General features: G+C 53.5%; 1 protein-coding gene across 4 annotated transcripts in view; it reads left to right on the top strand.

The window, feature by feature from the left end:
* The first annotated feature begins 9,319 nt into the window (after nucleotides 1–9,319).
* Nucleotides 9,320–23,704, top strand: part of DHRS3 (dehydrogenase/reductase 3) — a 41,663-nt gene continuing 27,278 nt past the window's right edge. The window contains exons 1-3 of one of the 4 annotated variants that reach the window (XM_045475686.1): nucleotides 9,320–9,387; nucleotides 9,783–9,998; nucleotides 12,144–12,293. In XM_045475686.1, the coding sequence (XP_045331642.1) occupies nucleotides 12,144–12,293 (150 nt within the window). In that variant the 5' untranslated portion in view covers nucleotides 9,320–9,387; nucleotides 9,783–9,998. Of the gene's footprint in view, nucleotides 9,388–9,782; nucleotides 9,999–10,277; nucleotides 10,404–11,647; nucleotides 11,973–12,098; nucleotides 12,294–23,704 lie in introns of those variants that run through there. The other 3 variants (XM_045475685.1, XM_045475687.1, XM_045475683.1) reach the window with 3 other exon arrangements.

The raw sequence follows: 23,704 nt of genomic DNA, 5'->3' as shown, positions 1-23,704 counted from the left end.
GAAGGGCAGAGGGAGAGAGATTAACTCAGAGCTCAATCCCCTGAACCGTGAAATCCTGACCTGAGCCAAAATCAAGAGTTGGATGCTCAACCGACTGAGCCACCCAGGTGCCCTGAAAGTTCTTATTTTTAAGACCCGTATACAAAGTATTTGGAACTATCAGGCAATTGGGTCTGCAATGTAATCTCAGGAAAAATATATACAGACAGATGATGGATGGATACAAGCAACTATAAAATGTTATCACATGAGGGGCTCCTGGGTGGCTCAGTTAGGTTAAGCATCTGACTTCGGCTCAGGGCATGATGTCACCATTTGTGAGTTTTTGAGCCCCGTGTTGGGCTCTGTGCTGACAGCTCAGAGCCCAGAGCCTGCTTCGGATTCTGTGTCTCCCTCTCTCTGCCCCTCTCCCAGTTACACTCTGTCTCTCACTCTCCCCTTCAAAAGTAAATAAACATTAAAAAAATATTAATAATTCTGTTAAAAAAACATTATCACATGAGTGAAGAATACCCAGGAATTCTTGGCCCCATTATTGCGACTTTTCTGTAAGTCTTTTCAGACCTACAGTTTACGAACTTTTAAACCCTGAGCTACGAAAACCTAGGCAGTAGGTACCTGTGCGGGGGCAGTATGTTGGGGGAAGTGCAGGAAAGGAAGGACACCTATGGAGTGTCAGGTGGCCCTGCCAGGTGCCATTCTAGGTGAGGCGGCCACCCTCACCCACAGCAGCAGCCTCAGAGAGAGCCCAGTCAGTGGGGTGGGGGAGGTGGGCGGTTCCTGCTGGATTTACAAACCGGTGGTTTTCCCTGGGTCCCAAACTTCAGGGCTAGCCTCGGCCCCTTCCGGCCCCACAGACGTTCAGCACCCAAGTAAGATGGAATAAAGACCCAACGTGATCTGGACAAAGTGTTTTTATAAACTCATGAAAAGAGCCCTTATTAGAAAAGGGCTTAGGCAGGAGGCAGGCCTGGGGGTTGTGACATGTCTGATCACTTCTGCAGGCTCCTGGCAAGCCGTGATCATTAGCAGATTTGGTTCTGGGTAGGCTCAGTGTCAGCTCCACATGACGGGATTTTATGGGATTTATGTACAGAACTTTCCTACAAAGCAAGGTATTACAGGACGGATAGGCAGTTCCGAGAAGCAAAGGTTCTGACTCCCCTGTCTTATTTGTTAGCGGATTTTGTGAAGAGGCCCGCGGTCAGGGGCCCTGCGGCCTCACACCAGAACTCCTGTATCCTGCTGACTTTAAAACAAGCATACTTGCACAAAAAGATCATCAAGTGGATTTTCCTTCACATAAACTCATTATAGAACGTTAGGAATATGTAAAAAGACATAAAAAGGAGATGGAAACCACATGTACTCCTATCATCCAGAGGCAGCAACTGTTAACCTTTTCGATGTGTTCCCTCTGTCCCTCTGTGTGTGGATGTGTGCGCACACCTGAACAGGTGCGTGCGCGTGTGTGAGTGTGTGTGTGTGTGTGTGTGTGTGTGTGGAGAGAGAGACAGGGAAAGATAAAGGTCCAGAGCAGGGAGAGAGGGAAGCAGAGAGAATGGGCTCTGAAGTAAAACCGAGTTAAATTTGAATTCCATACCTGCCACTCACTGGCTCCGGGACCTTGACCAAGCGGCTTGACCCTCATTTCCACAGATGTAAATGGGGAACATAGATCCTTCCTCAAAGGAGCCATTTGGATTAAATGAGATTAAGTGCAACAAATAGGAGGCATTTCATCTACTGCCCGACACCCAGTAAATCCCGACCAAATGGTTAACTAAATAAATATGAACATGTACTTTAGGCTTTTTCTTTCCCACAGTGGGATCATGCTGCTGATACAAATTTGTGTCCCAACACTTTAGAGGTGTTACTGCCATAACTGTGGGAAAACAGGCTTCTCTTCCCAGAGAGCTTGAAAAAAAAAAAGTATAAAATTCCCAATTATGTCCTGCTTATTAGACTAAATTTTTTTTTTAATTTTTTTTTTCAACGTTTATTTATTTTTGGGACAGAGAGAGACAGAGCATGAACGGGGGAGGGGCAGAGAGAGAGGGAGACACAGAATCAGAAACAGGCTCCAGGCTCTGAGCCATCAGCCCAGAGCCTGACGCGGGGCTCGAACTCACGGACCGCGAGATCGTGACCTGGCTGAAGTCGGACGCTTAACCGACTGCGCCACCCAGGCGCCCGTAGACAAAATTTTTTTTAACGTTTATTTATTTTTGAGACAGAGAGAGACAGAGCATGAACAGGGAAGGGTCAGAGAGAGAGGGAGACACAGAATCCGAAGCAGGCTCCAGGCTCCAAGCTGTCAGCACAGAGCCCGATGCGGGGCTCGAACTCACGGACCGTGAGATCATGGCCTGTGCTGAAGTCGGACGCTTAACCGACTGAGCCACCCAGGCGCCCCTAGACTAAATTTTAAACGAGGGAGTATATTGCCAATATTGTACATCTGACTGGGGAGTGGGCGGATGGTTGCTGTTTTCCTTCGTAACTGCCCACGCAACTGTTCCACGTAACTACGAACGCTTCAACGAGCGTCTGACTGGGCTACAGATTCACCGAAGCCCAGAAGATCTGATTATCCTGTCTGTGCTTCAACAACACCACTCAAAACCGCACAATCTGGACAAGCTGCTCCTCTTACGTGGGCCTCAGTTTCCTCATCTGTTAAATGGGGATGACAACCGTACCCCATCAGCTGGTGGCTTGTGATGGCGAAGTGAGGTAATCCACATGAAGCATGGGGACCTGGGGTCTGGTAAGTGCTCGGGGGAAAGTAAAATAATAACGATAATTATTAAGTTTCTGACATTTAAGAGACATAATCTTTACGTTATGAATATATGCACTTCCGTTTGTCTATTTCTCTACTCTTTCTTTAGGTTTATTTTTTAATTCATTTTGAGAGAGAGACAGAGAGAGAGGGAGGGGCAGAGAGTGAGGGAGAGAGAATGCCAAGCAGGCTCCACCACACCAGTGCAGAGCCCGATGCGGGCCTCAAAACCAAGAACCATGAATGAGATCATGACTTGAACCAAAGTCAAGAGTCAGACACTTAACCGCCTGAGCCACCCAGGCGCCCCTCTCTACTCGTTTTTATAAACCGGTAAGAGCAAACTCCAAAAAGACATTGAAATCATTGCCCCAACAAGGGCTTTTCAACAGTGGAACCAGAGCTGGCAGAACGGAGCCCTGTGTCCCCGTCCTCTGAGAGACAGCAAGCCAGACGTGGCAGGAGGCAGGTGCCTGGGGCATCTGGGACGTCCATGCAAAGCCAAGGGGTCTGTCTCCTGAAGGCAGGGACCGGGCTGTCTTTGTCATCAATTAATTAAAGACAGCTCTCATAATAAATGGCAGAGGGGCACCTGGGTGGCTCAGCCGGTTAAGCATCCAACTCTTGGTTTCAGCTCAGCTCAAGATCTCACAGTTTATGAGTTTGAGCCCTGTGTCAGGCTCTGTGTTCTGTCTCTGCCTCTGTCTCCACCCCTTCTCCCCTCTCTTTCTCAAAATGAATAAACATTTTTTAAAAGACCTGAGCCGAAGTTGGACGCTGAGGCCTCTGAGCCACCCAGGTGTCCCTGGTTCTTACATTAAAGAGTAATCAGGGGCGTCGGGGTGGCTCAGTTGGTTCATTGTCTGACTTGGGCTCAGGTCATGATCTCACGGGTGGTGAGTTTGAGCCCCAAGTCGGGGTCTGTACTGACAGCTCAGAGCCTAGAGTCTGCTTGGGATTCTATGTCTCCCTCTCTCTCTCTGCCCCTCCCCTACTCACACTCTGTCTCTCAAAAATAAGTAAAAACGTTTAAAAAAAGTAATCAGAAGAATGATACTTCACGACCTGCGAATTATACGAAACTCAAATTGCAGCGTCCATAAATAAAGTTTTATTGGCACACGGCCACGATCATCAGAGAGGGCACATCTATAGCTCTTGACATATTATCTATTCACATGTTGCCTATTTACATATTGCTCATTTACATCTTGTCCATTTACATGTCTATTACTACAACAGCAGAGTCAAGTTGTTGCAACAGAGACCCGTATGGTCCACAGAGCCCTCCTTCTACGGAAAAGGTTTGCTGACTCCTGGCCCGGGGTAAGGATTGAGCACTCCTATGGCACCAGCTCTGGGCACACTCTAGTGCCAGGGAAGGCTTTTTATACCCTACTGCTCAGGGATCCCCCCTCCCCCCACCCCCTCCAGGCCCTCTTGACCTCCCCCCTGGCGAATGCCCCTCTCTCTCAGACTCTCAGATTCTTCACCCACTCCACCCCGCCCCAGTGAGTTCCTTGAGGACATGTGGCCAGAAGAAAGGAAAAGAACACCCACCGAGCATCTCTTCCCGTCAGATGCCAAGCCCTTCAAAGACATCATCTCTGTAGGTGGTAGAATTTCCACTTTAGGGGTGAGAACACAAAGGCTCAGAAAGGCAAATCGCTTGCCCAAACTCACACAGCTACAGAGTGGCAGAGATTGGATCCCAAGCTGGCGTGCCAGCCCCACAGCCATCCTCACACCTTACACTCCACGCCCTGAGTTAGGATTGTGTGACCGGCCTGGAGGCAGGTGACAACCACTGGGTGCCCTCCTGGCTTCGGCCCAAGATTTCTCAGGTTTCACCCCCACCCCACCCCACCCTGTCTGTGTTCCTGCCACGTTCCCGGCCTTGGCTGCGGCCTGCGTCTCCACCCAGTCCCGGCAGCCAGAATAAACACGGCCTGCCCCAGCGTCCACTCGCATGAAGCCCACAGAACCCACCAGGAAAGCCTGCCTGGGCGAGCAGATCCCGGCCCTGGGAAGGAGGAGTTCCACGGAAAATACTCACCTGTGGGGGACGGGTTTTCACAGATGAAAGAAACCATTCTATCCGTTTTGGGTTTTGGGTTTTGATTTTTTTATATATACGTACCCAGTCCCATTGTCTAGGCCTCACCAAGGAGAAAATGGGCCCTCCTGGTAAATGTTAGGTATTAGAAGTGGGCGGGGGTTGGGGGGGGGTGGGTATTAGTGTTTTAACGTCTCCAGCCTTTGCAGACCAAGTGTCCCCCTCCCCACAGGGAGCTTACTGAAGGCTGTTTTCTCCTGTTTCCTTTGGCTGGACAAGTACCCCTGGTCCGCACCCCCTCACACGGCTCACGTCCTCCCACACGGCCGTCTCCACAAAGATGCCCCCCCACACAAGGTAGCCCCTCTTACACTGCTTGGGACACTGGTTTCCACTAGACCACAAGGTTCTCCAAATCCAACCCCCTCATTCAACACTGCCAGCTTGTTCTGCTCAGGGCAAAGTCGCCGATGGTCAGATAAAGCTGTGTGTGTGTGTGTGTGTGTGTGTGTGTGTGTGTGTGTGTGTGGAGTTATCGCTGTTAAAATCCCACTCAAAAGGAGTGTCCCTTGGAGGAGGAAGGGACCTCCAGGGAGGCCCCCGAGCTGGGCGTTCCCAGGAGAGAGCTTGCTGGTGTCACTACTTGCCCGTCTCTCCCCTGCCCATCCCACACGGCCTCCCCGCTGCTGTCTCCGCACCTGCTCCTGGTTCCTGTGGGCTGTTCTGGACCCAGAAGCCGGGGCTTCTCCCCTCTGCTCCTGTCACACCGGCTTGAGGGACACCACCTCGCACTTCTCAAACTTCAATGTTCACAAAAAGCACCTGGGGACCACTCTAAATAAAACGCAGAATCTGATTCAGGAGGTCCAGGGTGAGGCCTGGGACTCTGCATTTCTCACACGTCCGGGTGATGCTGACGCTGCTGGTCCAAGACCACACTGCGCGTGGAGACCCCGGGGGAGCTAACCCCAGCCACCCACCCCCTCTCCCCACCCTCCCCTCTGGCTGCTCCAGCCCACCAAGCACCCTCCTGCCTGGGTACTTCCTGTTCCTCCCCTGCAGTTCCGTGGTCTCACACCCCACTCCACTCAGGTCTCTGCCTCAGTGTCGCCTCGGCAGGGCCTTCCCTGGCCAGCCCCCATGAACAACTGCTCAACCTACCACCGTCACTCGGACCCCTGCCCACTCTCACCTCTCCGTCCCCTACCCTGTTATATTCTCCCTGGCACACTTCACCTCCTAGCAATGCCAGAATGCCCGCCCCGTGGGGGCAGGGACCTTCACGTCCTTACTGCTGTCTCTCCAACATCTAGAACCAGGCCTGGCACACAGTAACTGCTCAATAAATAGCTGGTGAGTGAGTGAATGAATGAATGAATGAAGAGACATTTGAAATATTTCACTAACTTTCCTCCCGAGGCTTCGTGTCAGTGACTCGGTTTCTTTACTGGGGGAGAGAAGGTACAACTTCGCTTAGAAATCACACAAGTTAAAAAATGACCATTTTCAGGGCGCCTGGGTGGCTCAGTCGGTTGAGCGACCGAATTCCCCTCAGGTCATGATCTCACGAGCCCCACATCGGGCTCTCTGCTGTCACACAGAGCTCGCTTCGGATCTTCTGTCTCCACCTCTCTCTGTCCCTCTCCTGCTCACTCTCTCTCCCTCTCTCAAAAATAAATCAACATTTCTTTTTTTTTTTTAAGTACCAGTTTCAAGATGGTGATAACAGAACACTGACCTCACTGGGGGCCCAGTGCCCCTGCATGGGTCACATACCCACCAAGGCAGTCCAGCCTCGACCCCTGAGAAGCTGCCAGTCTGGTGTGAGAGTCCTGGTGTGTGGAACCAGATACAGTGTAGGAGGGAGGGAAACACAGGGGTCAAGCCTTGGCTTAAGGCAAGGACACTGGGGACTCAGGGGGCAGCTAGGAAGAGTTTCCTGGAAAAAAAAAAAAAAATAGCACATGAGTTAAAGGAAACATTGCCAGATAAATAGGTAAGTTACTTGGCCAGAGAGAAAAGGTCTTGGAGAAAGAGTGTTGGCAGCTATGGGGATGGAAGGTAACAGGGTCAAATGAGGGAGTGCCCAGCCTGGCGAGATGTTTCAGAAGCCCTGCTCTGGAACCCCATAAAATGTTTCTCTGCATGTGGCCAGGCTGACTCCTTAGCAAGATTGAAAGGCCCTGACAAGCAGGGACCGTGCCATGAAAACAAGAGCCGGCACTCACTGACCTCCTGGTAGGGGACTGTAGGAGTATCTAATTCTATCCTCATTATTATCCACCCTTGACAAACGAGGAAGCTCGAGATGCGGGCGCTGGTGGAGCTGGGACTTGAACCCAAGCTGCTCCTCTCTGACGCACCCCCCCTGCCTCCGGTCCCATCAGCGGCAGCCCAGGTAGGGGACTCCGTGACGGTTGGCGGGCTGGTGGAAGGACCGAATAGGTGAGTGAAAGCACTTCCTTCCCTCTGGCTTCCGTTTTCTCCCCCCATTAGGTATCTCGAGCTGACAAGAAGGATCAACCCAGAACAGCCCGTGAGGGAGGGCTTAACACCATGATACAGCCTAAGTGCCGAGGAGGGAAGGGCTTGCACGGTGGTGGAAGAGGTGGGGAGACCTTCCTGCAGGGGCTGTAAGTACCAAAGGGGCCACGGAGCAACAGCCCTGGAAGGTTCTCAACCATTGGGTGCCCAACAATCTCCTGCCTGGCCTGCATGCACACTCGTGGGCCCTGACCCTACTAGTCTAGGCTGGAAGCCCAGGAATCTGTATTTTGACCAGCACCCCAGGGAGTCCTACACGTTCTGAGAGACATCCCTGGATAAAGTAGACAGAACTTAGAGCATTTGACCAGGGTTCAAGTCCCATCTCCATCTCCTAGCTGTGTGATCTTGGGTGACTTTCTTAACTTCTCTGAGTCTCGTAAATAAAAGGCAAGGCTTGATGCCCGTTTATTTTTCCAGTTTCTCAGTTGAGGTGGTGCGAAGGAAAGTGCCATGAACATTGATGTGCTTGGCACTGGGGATGCCAATAAGTAAAAAACAGGGGACTCAGTGGGCAGTGAGGGGGGGAGATGGTTACAGCCTCGTGGCCTATCCAGGGCCCTGTTGATCTCAGGGGAGGCTCTCCTGGGGGCCCACCTCTAACCCTGACATGGGCTGGCTCTGGACTAGGAGGCGGGTCCCAAACTGCCCTGCTGGGTCTCTGTACCTCCTGTGCCTGCCCTGTGCCAGGAGAGCTGAGTCATGGAAAAAGTTAGTTCTCCAGGCTACAGCTCACCCCCCACTCCATCCAACCCACAAAGGCTCCTTTCACGTTTTTCTTTTTTTTTTTTTTTGGTGGGTGGTGGAGGGGAGGCACTGTGGGGCCCTCTCCCTGGGCTGGGATGTGAAATTTCAAACTTCGCCCTGAAGTTAAATTCCTCACCCCCTGTCCCCAAGGAAACTAAGGGAGGAGGGGTACCAAGAGCAAAGGACAAGGGATGGGGGCAACAGGAAGGGGTCCTGCCCATGCATTTCTCACCAAAGCCAAGCCACAGGGACCCTCTGGGCCCACCTGCTGGACTGGACACCCCCCAGCCCAGTGCCCCTTCAACCTCATCCTTCTCAGGACCCGGGGGGGGGGGATCCTCTACAGAGGAGGTGACAACACCTCTATGGGGGAGCTGATGACAGAAGAAACCTGAGGCCCACGGGGATGCCAGGCCCACAAAATCCACATCCTGAAGGTGAAACAAGCAGAAAAAAGCTGTCTGCTTCCCGGCCATAAGCCAACCCCCAGCACCTCTTAGGATCGCCTGACTTGTTCCTTTTCATTCTGATTTCATCCCAAAGCTGACGGCTGGGAAAGAAAAGGACACCATCCCATGTGGCCTTCGTGAGTCACTTGGATTTGCTGTGCCTGTTTCCTCCCGCGTCAAATGGGTGTGAGGACACCCACCTCTGCGGACCGGCTCCTTTCTTAAATGAGAATATGTGTTGAGGGACCTGATACCCGGAAGGTCAATGTGAGTCCTCAACCTCCTGTCTGTCTGCCCACTGCCTGCCTTCCATCCCAAGGACACACCCAGGGGAAATGTAGGCAGAAACCAGTGGTCCCCCAGCTGGCCTGGCATCGGAAGGGGGCAGGTCACATGTGGGGGACCAGGGGATATAGGTGAACATGCCACGGTGTTTATGAATTGCTTAACATCTCTGTGCCTCAGTTTCCTCCTCCATAAAGCAGCAGGCATGTGGGGAGGTGGGGCTATGATCTTCGCAGGCCCTTCTAGGCTCGGGGTGTTGCCACTACGTAGGAGGAAGGTCTGGAAGAAAAAGGATAGCTGGGGAGTGAGCAGAAACGTGGGAGGCCTTGGCTGGGGCAGCTTGGAGGTGCAGTGTCGCAGGCAGGCCACTAGGCGGTTCCGAGGATAAGGGATGATAACAGGCGGAGTCCGGGGAGGGGGGTGGGGTTCCAGCTCCAGACTTTCCCAGGGGCTGATTGATTAACAGGCCCGCGGACACCAGGCGTGGCGGCGGCTGGAAAGGGCCGGTCTCTTCTCAGGTTGGGATTTCTTTTCCATTTTTACAGACCTCCAAGGTGGGAGGTGTCAGGCACTTCGACAGAGTCCTATCTTTAGCCCCAGTCTGGGAGTGGGAATGAGGGCGACGGCCCGCCCCTTCTGTCACACTTGTGGAGGGTCGAATGGAGACAGGAGGGAACGTCATCCTCCACCTCTGTCGCACGCTTGTGCCCGAGTCCGGTGGGGTGGGAGGAGAAATCAGGTCCATGTTGGAATCCCTCCCTCCTGCAGTTTCTGGCCGGGTAACCAGGAAAACGGAGCTACTAATACCCCCGTTACAAGGTCAACGGGAGGATTAAATGTCAGAATATAAACCCTCAGTGTAGGAGAATTTCTCCTCCAACCCCACTCATCCAAGCCTTTCCTGTTCTTCCAGTGGCTGTCCAGATGAGTTTCCCAACTCCTCGGGAAGGAGGACCCTCACCTGCAGAACCTCTCCCCAAGACTAGAGGGTCTTTGTGGAATCCCCAGCCGCCACCTCCCCGAGGCAGCTTTTCTGAAAGCAGTTCTCTCACCGGATTCGCAGCAGAATTACCAGGTGGAACACAGGGATTCCAGTGCACCCAGCCCTGCTGAATCAGAACGTCTGGGGGTGAGGCCCAGCTTCCTCGCCTGAACAAGCCTGGCGCTGGGGAACCACTGTCCCAGATTACAGGGTAGTTGCCCGGCTCATCCCCTCCCCTGCTGGCCTGGGACGGTTAGGGGCAGTGGGAGGCAAGTCCCATCAGCACTTTTAACTGGGGCTGCCTTTTCGTGACTCACCTCCCAGACTTCCCGCAGCAGACATCTCTAAATAGCAGGCTCCCACCCTCCGGCAGAGGAGGTATTCTCCCTGCGGGGGGGGGGGGGAGGGCAGGAGGTGACAAGGTGGGTGCCAGGCTAGGGCAGCCCAAGGAGACCCATAGACAGAAGACGCTGCCTGCACAGCGCAGGGGGCACCGGTGTAGGACGTCTTGTTTGCAGGCTTTTGTTATTAAAGAAATTGCTGTCACTCAAGGTAATTCTACCCCAGATGAGCAATAAATATGCTCCCAGCTAATCTTACGGGGATTTTATTGGCACCTTGGGGGCAGAGGTTCCTTTACCCTGCTCACCTCCCCCCCCCCACCCCCCGCCCTACGCCTCTCAAAACAAAACCCTGCTCCCCAGCTGTTTCCCCCCAGCAACAAGAAGGACTCGGGCCGACTAAGAAAGTGTACGCTAAGTGAAGACAGAAGGCGTCTGGGCAAAGGGCGGGAGTGGTTTCCTGGTCCTACCTGGAGGCAGGGGGTGACCAAAGAGCCTGAAATAACCCCTGGTCGACCTGGTTGGATCAAAGCGTGCGCGAGCTCCCCCGGGCCTGCCCCGCGCGCAGGACCCGGCACCTGGCCCGCGGGCGCCCCAGCTCGGGGAGCCCGCGTCCCCGACCGGGAGGAATGTCTCGAGGAGGGAGCCGGTTCGCAGGAGTCGGTTCCAGCGTGTTCGAGTTACTGCCGCGAGCCCTCAGGGACACCGCCGGCAAGTCCCGGCTTGCAGAGAGGGGAGCCTGCCCGGGAGAGCGCGAGTCGGAGCGAGCCCGGGTGCGCGCCCGCGCGCGCGCCCCGCACTGCGCGGGGGGAGGGGAGCCCGCGGCAGCCACTCAGAGGAACGGTAGTGGAGCCTCCGCACAACTTTAACTGTCAATCAGACTTAATGGGGTATTAAAAAATGGGGGGGAAAAAAGGGCAGCCCTCTCGCTCCGCGCCGCTGCTGCCCCGGGAGCGAATGAATAAGGCGGCGCTGACGAGGGCGTCCGATCCACACGCGCTCCGCACCCGGGCCCTCTCCAAGTTGGAAAGGACAAAAAGAAGGCAATAAATGCTAACAGGGGAGAGAAAGGGAGCCGGATCGAGCGGCAACTCCCGGCCTCTGCTGGGAGAGGGAGGGAGAGAGCCGGAGAGAGCGAGCGCGCGCCAGGGCGAGCCATGCACGTAAAGAAACTGACACCGGGACCCCCCACTTCTCCTGCACGTTGCTGGCAATCAGATCGCGTTTAAGCAATTTCCTGAGCCCAAGAATAGCAATGAGTCGGGAGACTTTCGCGGGCTGAAATTGGGAGCTGCAAGCACTCCCCCCCCCACCACTTTTTTTTTTTTTTTTTCCTGGAGAAGGGGTGGGGGGGGCGCTACAATTTGGAAACGGCCTTCTTTTTTTTTTTTTTTTTTTTTAAATCTTGCACTTTGAAACCGCGGGACTGTAGCAGGGTGCGTGCGTGTGGTTGGTGCCTTTTTGTTTTTCCCCTTGCCTAAACTCCTCTGTCAGCCTGTAAACATTACCTGAGAATTCCCCAGCCTAAACGGCTGCTGGGGCAAGAAACTTCTTGTTAGAACTTTCCACCTCCGGCTTCCCCTCCAGCCCTCTTACCGTCCCAACCTTCTCAGACGGTTTTTCTCCTCCCGAGGAGGATTTATCTTTTTTTTTTTTTTTTTTCCTCTCTCTCTTTCTCTCTCTCTTTTTCTTTTTTTTTTTTTTTTTTTTTTTTTCTTTTTTCTTTTTTTTCTCACCCGGTGCTTTGCTTTTGGGAAGAGGTGATTTCAACAGTGGCCAGGTGGGACGCCTCTCTCCCCCTTTCATTCGGTTTATTTATTATTGTTTGGGGTGTTTTCTTTTTTTAATTCCTGTTTTGCTCGGTCCGGGGAGTTTCGCCCCCCTGCCTGTCTCCGCGGCGCGGAGGATGGTGTGGAAATGGCTGGGCGCGTTGGTGGTGTTCCCTCTGCAGATGATCTATCTGGTGGCCAAAGCAGCCGTCGGACTGGTGCTGCCCGCCAAGCTTCGGGACCTGTCGCGGGAGAACGTCCTCATCACCGGCGGCGGGAGAGGCATCGGACGCCAGCTCGCTCGCGAGTTCGCAGAACGCGGCGCCAGAAAGGTACCGGGGCACGGCGACTCCAGGGGGTGGGGGCCGAAGGTGCGGGGGACGCCCACCTGCTGCCGCAGCCGGAACCCGCGCCCAGAGGAGTCGCCGGCCACCCTACTTCTCGGCGCCACCCGCGAGTGCTGAGCTAGCCAGTTTCACCTTGTAAATTTTCCCGGGCACCAGACTGTCTTTTCTGGCAGGTCCGGAGCTGGTCCGCTCCTTTGGGATCGGCGGCCGGTTGGCCGTTCGCCGCCACCCCGAAACTTAGGAGACCCACCCATTTCCCACATTCCTCCCTCCCGAAGGAAGGTGTTGTGTTTTCCCCCCTCGCCTTCCCCTCGATGCCACCACCCTGGTGAGTGCAGGGTGTGTGCGCTCCTGGGTAGAGCTGGGAGCCGCCTGCTAGCTGGCTTCGTATTTTCCTTGGCAACCCGCTTCCCAGCCCCAACCTGGGCGGCTGCAGCTCTGGAGGCACGAAGAGAGGGGATACTTGGTTTGGGTTTGAAAGGGGGGTGGGGAGCGGTCTTGGATGTATAGCCAGGCCTGACATGCACTCCCACGCCCAGGTATTTGGAAATCTAGAAAGAGGGGGACAAGGGTAATGGCAGCTGATAAAGCGCCCTTGTTCTCACCTTCAACCGTGCCCCCTCCCCCCCCAGATGCAGCCCCAGAGGGGATCCCTCCCCAGTAAATGGGGAGGTGGCACTGTGGGGAGGGCCCTCCCCCTCCCCCTCCCCAGGGCTGTCTTTAGCTTTTTGGTGGTTACACCATCTCTTCCTCTGGTTTTCCCAGACCTGGTGCCCGAGAGTGGGGAGGGTGAGCCGGCTGTCACCCAACTCTGACCCAAGCTAGGCTGACTCACCCGGTGACTAGAGCAAAGGAGAGAGAGAGATTGGAGGCTGGCAGGCCAGACTGTCTCAAGCCAGCCCTGTGAGGAGGAAGAGCAAAATCAGGGAATTAGTTTGAAACTTCAACTGTTGAGAGCGAGGGGGGTGGGGGGGGGGGGGAAGGGCCGGCAAAGCCAGCTGATCTGACACGGAGCCACATACCTAGGGGATTAAGTAAATATGTACTGTAGAAAACCAAACCTGCATGTAATTCCAGGTTGCTTTTGTTTTGTTAAATACTGCCCTGAGATTTACAATTCCTCCGGGGTGGCTCAGACTGGGACTGAACTTTGGAGCCTGAACTATCAGCCAAAGCTGATGGCGATTAACTCTTCCTCTGCCGGGCCCGCGTGGGGGAGGGGAGGGCCGTGGTGGCCCAGCTAGCTGGAGTTGGCTGTCCCTGGCTCCTGCTTCTCCTTGGGTGGTTTGGACAGCTGCTTGACCTTGCAGTTGGAAGGGTAGTTCGGAAGTGTTTTTAACCCTTGGACACACTGAAAAAGGAGAAGTAAGAGAGTTGTACTCAGCAGTTTCATTGCCTTGGGGTGATGCCGCCTCGAAAGTCTCCCAAAGGTCTTTGTGGAGGGGTGGGGAGGGGCGGAGGGGGGGAATCAGGACGGCAGATGAAGGTGTCCTTGTGGAGATATGTGGGGTCTGGGACAGTCGCGTGTGATTGTCATTCCTTGGATGTCTGCATCCCGCAGAAACTTTCTTCAGAATCTTCCAGCTGGCCCAAGTCCTGGTCTCTTTCACTGCTTTTGTAACTGGCTGCAGTAGGCTTACGAAGAACTCTTTTTGTCAATCTGGAGAAACTTGACTAGTGTAAACAACCCTAAATTAAAGAAGTATATGGCATGGGAGGGGGAGGCAGTGAAATCGAGCGGAGTGGCACCCCACAAGCTCATGCACTGGGAACCCTGTCCCACCTTACTTGGAATGGACATTCTCTTCCAGGGTATAAACTCAGGGCCAATTAGAAATATGTCTCAAATTGGTATCCCGTCACCAGAAACAGGATCCATGGGGGCCCGTGAAACTTCCAGGGCCGTTCATGCTTAGGTTTAGTCATCAGCCCGGTCAGGACGAACAAGAGTGCTCCCTATAACTAATAACTGTCTGACCAATTACTAGAGATGGTTTTTAACGAGCCCTCCACTTGCCGCCATGGTGGGGAATTTGGAATCTGCCTGGGTCCATCTGGGGCCAGGGAGAAGGCCTTGGGACAATCCTGAGCCCAGGAGTGTGTGCGCTGCCTCTGAGAGCCCTTCCAACCTGGATTTGGGTGGGATCAGATCTGGAGGGGGAAGGCCCCCAAAAGAGAAAGAAGGAAGGAAGAGCTTCTCCCAACAGTGGCATATCCAGAAGAGAAGTCCGTTTACCTTTGGGAAAGAGCGGCAACCCCCCTCCCCCCCCCCCTTTTCTCATAATGATCTTTGGCAATATTTGTGGGCGGAAGTGTGCCTTAGGCTACAAAGGTGACCCAAAGGAGGGTTTTTCTTAAAGGGACAGGAAGGCTCCAGGAGTCAGAAGTTCCCTCACCTGGAAACATCTGTTCTTACCCATGCCATCCTGAGGTTAACCAAGGCAGGGCTGTCCATGGTCAGGGTCTCCAAGTGGGTTATTCCCACTATACTCCTTTTTTAAATTTTCTGTGCTCCCCCGTAATTCTTTCCATGAAAGCATTCACAGAGCTTGGGCGCATCCGGCTAGCTGGTCAGCTGGCACAGCCTCCCAAGTCTTTGACTTTGACAGGGTTTTAGCAGGGGGGCCCTGGGAGGAGGAGAACTGGACTGTTTGTTTGGAAGTGTTTGCAGTGGCTGTTCCAGCTAGATGAAAGCCCTGGGCTGTGATGGTGGGCCCAGGGAGGCAGGGGCAAAAAAATGCGGACCCAGTCCATCCATGAAGGACGGCTAGAGCTGGGAGTCAGGGCCCCGCCCCTTTCAATGAGGTACTGTGAGAACCGGCTTGGAGTTGTGCTTGCTTGGCTATTATTGAGTTTACAGCACGTGGGTTGATAGCCTTGTCCCTAAAGCAGCTAGCCAGGAAGTAGCCCTTTATGTGGCTTTGGGAATCCTATTCTCCTTCCCATCCATTCAGCAGTCCCATATCCTTCCCATTCCCAGTGCTGGGCCAGGCCCGGGCCCGTCTATGCCGTGATGACCGTCTAGTTCACCGACCCTCCTTGAGGTGTCTGGCAGGTGTTTGGTATAGCTCTAAGCCTGGAGAGGGGGGTGGGCCCAGCAAAGACGAATAAAGACCCAGAGACAGTGGCAGGTGTTTAGAGTCAGGGCACAGATCATTCGTTTCTTCTGGCCACCAGCACAGATTAGTAGGGCCCCACTCCCTTTAAGGACTCTAAGGGAGGTGCCTTCTTGCCTCTTCCAGCTCTTGGGGCTCCTGGCATTCCTTGGCTTGTGGTGGGATCTGTCCAGTCTCTGCCTCCTCGTGCGGCCTTCCCCTCCGTCCCAGTCTCTACGTCCTCTCCTCTCTTTATAAAGATACCAGTCAATGTGTAATGAAGCCTCAGCCAGGAATGAATGAGCCTGAACTGATTACATCTCCAAAAACCTCATTTCCAAATGAGGTCACATTCAGAGGTTCTAGGGTGCCCATTCATGGGTGGGGGGCGGAGGGGACACTACACAGTGGGAGCCCAGTGGAACTGTTAAGCTATAACAGAAGCTCACAGAAGGGCTTCAGGAAGGAGGTAGCATTTGAGTCAACCTGAAGGGATGTGACAAGGTCACTCCGGATGTGAAAAGGTCACTCCGGGTGCAAGATATCACCTGATCAAAGACTATGCACCCCATTGGAACTGGGGAAAGGAGGCCGGAGGCAAAGAAAGACAATACTGTGGATTGGGATAGGGAGCTGGGGAGGTAGGTGGGGAGTCATATCTCAGACTCTGAGTCAGGCCAGTACAAATAAAAATAGGAAAGAGGAAGAAGAGTGGAGAGGGGTCCCGACAGGGCTTCCTGTGGGACCCAGAGTCACCAGAACAAAATAGCTAGTAAACAAAATAGTAGTAAACAATGATGGATGGGACGCCCGGGAGGCTCAGTGGGTTAAGCGTCCAACTTTGGCTCCGGTCGTGATCTCCCCGGTTCGTGAGTTCAGGCCCCACGTTGGGCTCTGCACTCCCATTGGGAGTCTCTCTCTCCCTCTCAGTCTCTGCCCCTCCCCAACTTGCACACTTGTTCTCTCTCTCTCTCTCTCTCTCTCTCTCTCAAATAAATTAACTTTAAACAATGATGGGTGATGAAGGTCAGTGGCCCTTCCCCCCTCCAACCTCACCTTGAATGCAGACTTTGCCAGAAGTTTCTGGGAAAAGGATCAGGCTCCCATTTGTTGTGTCTTGGAGCAAAAAGGTAAGGCACCTGTCCTACCTGTGGCATTTGGGAAAAGCCATTCAATAGCATCAGGTCCTTGGGTTTCAAACAATGGGCCTTACAATTTGGGCTGTGTCATGAATGGGCAAACACCTCCCTCTTACGGCCTCACCCACTTCCCCTGCGGAACAAGACCTCACAACTGGATCCGTGCCAGCTGTGGCCTGGCTTACCTGGGCTGGGAGGCCAGAGACTGGGTTCTAGACCCAGCTCTGCTGCAGCCCTGGGAAAGGAGCTACCTTCTCTGGGCTGCAGCTGACAGGCACACCTATAAAATGAGAGAGGACACAATGACCCCTGAGATCCTGGCACGCCTTGAAAGTCTCATTTTATGGATCAGCCTCCCAGGGAAACAACAGATTGCTAATAAGCTCCCTGAGTTGGGAGGAAGAGACCTCTTCAGAACCCCTTTGTCCTCCTCACTGCTGATCTCAGTCTTTCTTGCTACTCATCAGATCCCAGTGACTAAAAAAAGAAGCAGCTCAGATTTGGGAAATGTGCCGACACTGGATGGGAGGCTCACTCCCACTCCTCAACTATGTCAACAGCCTCCAGGGAGCTGTCTGCCATGGGTTTGTTTCAACTCTTACAGATGTTAATGTTATTTTTTAAGTTTTTTAATTTATTTTGAGAGAGAAAGAGAGAGAACCAGCAGGGGAGGGGCAGAAGGAGGGGGGTAGGAGGGACAGAGGATCCGAAGTGGGCTGTGTGCTGAGCGCAGAAAGCCCAATGCAGGGTTCCATCTCACAAACCGTGAGATCATGACCTGAGCTGAAGTTGGATGCTTTACTGACTGAGCCACCCAGGCGCCCTGGAAATTTTAATATTTTCAACCTGTAGTTTTCAAGGGATCCAGGGGCCCAAATTTCCCAGCTAGCATGTCAAAGGAGAGCTTTCACCTTTTTTCTTTTTGAATTTTTTTAAATATTTATTTATTTTTGAAAGAGAGAGACACAGAGCATGAGCGGGGGAGGGGCAGAGAGAGAGGGAGACATAGAATCTGAAGCAGGCTCCAGGCTCTGAGCTGGCAGCACAGAGCCCGATGCAGGGCTTGAACCCACGAACTGGGAGATCATGACCTGAGCTGAAGTCAGACGCTTAACTGACCGAGCCAACACAGGCGCCCCTAGAACTTTCAGCTTTTATCCTAAAGTCACCAGATTGTCTATTTGGGCTTTAGAGAATGCTCACTAGGTCTAGCGATACTGAGCCTCGGTCAAGAATCTCACATCCAGTCTACCTAGCCTATCCACTAATCCTTGCTTCGAGTCCAGGCTCTTATGAGCTTCAAGCTTCTCAGAGCCATGGCTGTGATCCCTGCACGGAGCCCTCTGGGATCTTCATCATTATGGTTCCTTTCCCTGCTCCATTTCCAACTTCATCACTGAGATATGACCTCAGCCATATTTTTTAAAATTTTTTAAAATGTTTTTATTTATTTTTGAGACAGAGAGAGAGCATGAGCAGGGGAAGGGCAGAGACAGAGAGAGACACACAGAATCCGAAGCAGGCTCCAGGCTCTGAGCTGTCAGCACAGAGCCTGACGCGGGGCTCGAACTCATGGAGTGTGAGATCATGACCTGAGCTGAAGTCGGACGCTCAATCGACTGAGCCACCCAGGTGCCCCTGACCTCAGCCATATTTATGAGAAGGTAGCCCTTGGCTGTCCTTTCTACCTGGGAAATCTATCCGATTGTCACAGCCACTGCAACTTGTCCCGGAAGGACCTTGTCCCAACCTGCCACTGCCATCAAAATCCAACAGAGTCCTGGGCATCGGTGCCGGAAGGATTCCAGACCCAACGTATTCTCCTCATTTATCCTTGTGCAAAAGCACCACCCCACCTGGAATGTTCTAAGAGGCTCTCCTTATGGCTGCCTTCAAAAGACACAATCTAAAAATACACTAAGTATATAAGATATTTGAAAGGAAACATTTGAAACGTATTATTCAGATGAACCATGAAGGTCAGGAAAAGTTAAATCCAAATGAGAAGGAGAGAAGGGTCTCTGCTTAGATGCTGGCATCCTCAAATGCCCATGCGACTACTGTGGGACCAGTGCGGGAGGCGTTAGCGCTCCAAAACTGAGTACTCTGTATTCTTAAAAAGAGAGGGCCAAATACCAGAACAGGTTAGCAAATGAATGGTGGGCGGGAACCCATTCATTCATTCATTCATCCATTCCCTTAGTCATTCACTCAACAAACCTATGCACCTTCGGTGTGCCAGGTATCAGAGGCACTGGGGATATGGTAACGGTAAGGAGCAAAGCAGACAGAAATATCCAGCCATGTAAACAGCCCACAGTTTAGTGAAGGAAACAGACAGATAATAAACAAGAGACATAAAATAGAGAGCACATTAGGTCCTAATGGAAACACAGGGCAACACAAATGAGGCAAAGCAGACCCAAGAGGACATGGTGGGAGAGGAGAGAATGGCATTCCCGGCAGTGCAGGGGTGGGGAGGAGGGGGGCGGTTAGGGCAGGGGCTTGTGGGGAGCCACAATCTCTAGAACTGGCTTTGGCTTTGACGCTGAGTGAAGCTGCGAGCAGTTGGAGGGTTTGGGGCACAGAAATGACAGATCTAACCTGAGTCTTAGCAGGATCTCGGGGCTGCCAGAAGCCAAGACAAGGGAGGTGTTATCAGGCCGGGGGCAGGGAGCTGTTCGGAGGCCACTGTGCATTTCTGCAGCCCAACCCCCCACCCCCCACGGCCAGAACATCGCACCAGACCTGCTCCGCCCTCTTCTGAGAGCCTCTTTCTCAGGGCGGGACCTCAGTTTTGCATGTGGGACTGGGAAGACGTTGGCTGTGTCCTCCCGATGTCTCTAGAGTCGGATGGAAGCAAACGGGCTGAAAGGGGATCTAGGTGGGCCGGAGCACCCCTAGTGGAGTGGGTGGCAGTCATCGGGGACCCAGGCCTCAGAGTCTTCTGGGGAGACCTGCTGTTGGCCAGGTCCCGATCTCTTCTCGCTGATACCTCCGGCAAAGAATGCCAGCCAGCTGGAGGGTGGCATGGCTCTGGGTAGTTGTGACCGTGTCAGACCGTGTCGCTTGATTCAGCGAGCAGAGGAACCACACAAACAAGGTTCTCTCCCAGTGGCACTCAGGGTCTGGCATGATGACTGTCCCCAGACTGACAAAGCCCCTGATGCTTTGGAAAGATGAGCCCGCTCCGGCAAGATGGCTTGGATGGTCATAAGGATGAACCACCCCTCCCCCCACAACTAAAATGAAAACAGAAGCAGATGTTCTGGTGCCCAGGGTGAAGGAGACGCTTTTCCGTTCCACTTTGTCGAAGCACTTCTGGAGCACTGTGGTCAGGATTGGTCAACACTTTGAGAGGGTCCTTGAGCAGTTGGAGAGCGTCCAGGAAGTGGGCTCAGGATGACAGGGACTTAGGTTGGATGGCAAATCCGTGACTCCTTTAGGGGCTGGAGACGGAATCAGCGGCCTTCCGATTCGCAGAGGCAAGGGGCCTGGGCCAGGTAGGGCGAAGGGCGGCGCCAGGCTGCAGGGGCGGGGGGTGGGGGGTGCTCCGGGATGTGCACTGGGGTCCCGCACCAGGACCGCCGTCCTGCCCTTTGGAGCCAAGCGGGCTGCTCGGGGAGAGCTTGTGCTGTGGACGCCTGCCGCAGGGAGGGAAAGGCTCTGGGCGGCCCCCCGGGGCCCCTCCACCCCTCAGGCTCTGAATCATGGTTACTACGGTGAGGACAGTGACCCAGGCAGGGTCAGGGGCCAGGAAGGGGAGAGGATACCAGCATCGATCAGCCAACACTTGGAAGAGGAACTCTTCTCGACGTGACCTCACCGGTGTCCTTCAGGGGTCATGTCGTTCCTTTGCTTGGGTGTTTCAGGGTGCTGGAGAGAGGAGAAGGGAAGGTGCGGGACAGGCCCCTGTCACATCCTTCACTCTGACCTTCAGTCATGACTCAGACCCTGCGGCCCCCAAACTGGATGCTGAGGGCTTCCTTGGGCTCCTAGTACCCTGCACGACCGCGTGCTATAAGCAGCTGTAAGTGAGTAGAGTACTGACGTGACAGGTGCTTTCCCCAGGTGGCTGTCCTGGTCTAGTCTTGGGTGACCGTTCAGTGCTTCCTCACATTCTCTGTCTCGCCCACGTCCCGAGGTGGGTGTGATCGGTGGCCCACTTCTAAGATCCAGGTGAGGTGAATTGTCCGGGATGCTTGGCCGAAGGCAGACTCTGAACTCAGGATTCCCAGCTTCCAAACTGGGCCCTTGGCCACGAGGACAGATCATCTCAGCCTGGCCCCGCCTACCCCAGTCAGGGTTACAGAAGGGTCAGGAGACAAGCTGTTAAATAATGGGGCCTCGTGCACAGAGGGTTCTGGACAGAGGGTTGATAAGCTGTACCAGAGTCAACAGGACGCAGTCAACAGGATGGGCCAGGATGCAGTTCCGTTCCCCTTTACTCAAAACACTTTTAAGCACCAAGTATTTGCATACAATGAATGGGATACTTGCCAAAGGATTAAGGTAATCCTTGGTTATCAGGGTTTGCTTTAAACAACTGAAAAGCAGGAAAACAACACAGTTTGTGCTTCAAATCTACTTCATTTGGACTTAATTTGACAAGCAGTGTAACCCCTCCAATATGCCAGGAGCCAGCTTTGCGGGAACAGTGAGTGCAAACAACTTCCAGCTAACCCTGAGCCCCCGCCCCCAGCTCGATCCTCTGAAGGGACCAAGAGCTTTGATAGTACAGAGAAGGGAGCAATCACTGCACATTAAGGGAAATCTTAGAAGACTTCTTGGAGGAGGTGGCAATGTAGGGAGTTGTAGTAAGTCTTCATCTTTTGCTGATTGTAGAACCCTGGGATCTCGTGGTTCGTGGGTTCGAGCCCCACATCAGGCTCTGTGCTGACAGCTCAGAGCCTGGAGCCTGCTTCAGATTCTAGGTCTCCCCCTCTCTCTGCCCCTCCCCCACTCACTATCTCTCTCTCTCTCTCTCTCTCTCTCTCTCTCTCTCCCTCTCCCTCTCTCTCTCAAAAATAGGTAAACATTAAAAAAAAAATTTTAATAAATAAACCCTGTTCTAAGAATATACGATACACATTTTTTTTTTTTTGAGAGCGTGAATATGCATGCACTGGGGAGTGGCAGAGAGAGAGAGGGAGAGAGAGACTCCCAAGCAGGCTCCATGCTGTCAGCACAGAGCCCAGCATAGGGCACCATCTCACAAACCACAAGATCATGACCTGAGCCGAAATCAAGAGTCAGACGCTTAGCAGACTGAGCCACCCAGGCGCCCCAGGAGAGAGAGATTCTTAAGCAGACTGCACGCCCAGGGCGGAGCCCGTCTCAGGGCTTGATGTCACAACCGTGAGATCATGACCTGAGCCAAAGTCAAGAGTCGAACACTACGGACTGAGCCACCCAGGCGCCCCACAAGACACATTTTTAAATGTTTATGTATTTGTCTTTGAGAGAGAGAGAGAGAAAGCAGGGGAGGGGTAGAAAGAGAGGGAGAACCCCAAGCAGTCTCCACACTGTCGTCACAGAGCCCAATGCAGGATTCGATCTCACAAACCATGAGATCAAGAGTAGGGGGACGCTTAGCCGACTGAGCCACCCAGGTGCCCTGCAATACACATTTTTATGCTTTTAAGTGGTCCTTGGATGCCCCCGATGCCTATCCCATACGCCAGGTTAGGAAGCTTGGCACCACGTCTAAGTCCTTCAGGCTTGGATTCCGGTGCAGGATTTGAGCTCATACCACAGGCAGGGGACCCCCTGGTGTCCTGGGACCCAGAAGCCAGAGCCAAGCCCAAGTGGACAGCAGATCTGTGGCCTGGTGGTGCTTAATGCCAACAACAGTCAGTTCAGCACCGGCCACCTGGCCCCAGCCTTTCTGACTCTGTTGGCCATTCCCCTTGCTTTGGTGAATGCAACCTTGAAATCCCTGTTTAGGGGCCTTCCAGGGAAGGTGCCAAAAAAGCGTTTTGATCATGAACAGTGTGACCATTTTGTCCGCATTTGAAATATCCCTCCTGGGAGGTGTTTATAGATAATTGTCTCCTATCTATATGTCCCACTTCTACAGATATTTGGCCCATCTAGGCCCCCACAGCCCCCCGATACCATTTGAGGTTCTAGGAGCCAGTTTTCAAACTGGGTTCCAGAGCATCCAAGGGGCTCCAAGAAGGTGGGACCACATGGGAGGTGGGAAAAATAGGGTTCTGAGGGGCCCCCACCGCCACTTAACTAGATTGGCTTCACTTCTGTTTAATACCTTTGAATTCCATGTAAAATTTTTGTGTGCATTTTGAAAGAATGCCATTACTTTCAAGAGAAGAAAAAAAAACACAGCTTAAAAATAGTTGTTCTAGGAAATGCTCAGGGCATACGCCTCTCCCCAGTTGATCCTTGGATGTGCCAAGCATCATCACACTGGGTCCTCAATCTTTGGCTCTTTCCTGCAAGGCATAGAAGCATGTGGACTGATGGGTCCTCCTGTGAGCTTGTTCCTTGGCCCTACAGGAGCGAGCGGGACCCCCACCCCCCTCGACTCCAGGCATGTGGAACCCCGCGTCCTGCTCAGTCCTCAGCCAGGGCCTCTCCGCCACCCCTAGGGAGTCCGTGAACTAGAAGCCTTCATTTCTCAACCAGGATTGAAGGGGCCTCCCAAGTCCAGCATCCAGCCCTGAAGGACTGGGATTTGACCACCCCAGCCCCAGAGCCAAGGGCTGATCCATGGGTCTCTTGAGGGCTAGAGGCCAGCCCCCTGGCCACAGCACTCATGCAGTTCCTAATCCCATAAAGAGCCACCTGCGGTGTGACCTTAGACGAGTAACTTTATCTCTCTGGGCTTCCGTTCCCCTATCTGAAAAATGAAGGTGTGGAGATTGAGTGAAATAACATATGTAAACCTCCTAGTTCATCATTTGCAAGAAAGGATGGTTCCTTCTAGTCAGGGGTAGGGGGGGAGCGGGGGGGGGGGCAGTGTGGGGGAGAGGGGGAAGGCAATGGGGGAGGGGTGAGGCAGTTGGGGAGCAGGAGTGGTAGAAAGGGGGCCAGCTTGGGGGCAGGGGGGAGGCGGTGGGGGGGGAGGGGGGGCAGTGTAAGGGCAGGGGGACAGTGGACACGCCCCAACCATGATTCTGCACCTTTTGTTTACTGAACCAGG

This window comes from Leopardus geoffroyi, chromosome C1 (assembly GCF_018350155.1).
Source record: "Leopardus geoffroyi isolate Oge1 chromosome C1, O.geoffroyi_Oge1_pat1.0, whole genome shotgun sequence".
Lineage (NCBI taxonomy): Eukaryota > Metazoa > Chordata > Mammalia > Carnivora > Felidae > Leopardus > Leopardus geoffroyi.
This window is presented reverse-complemented; position numbering and strand designations above follow the sequence as displayed.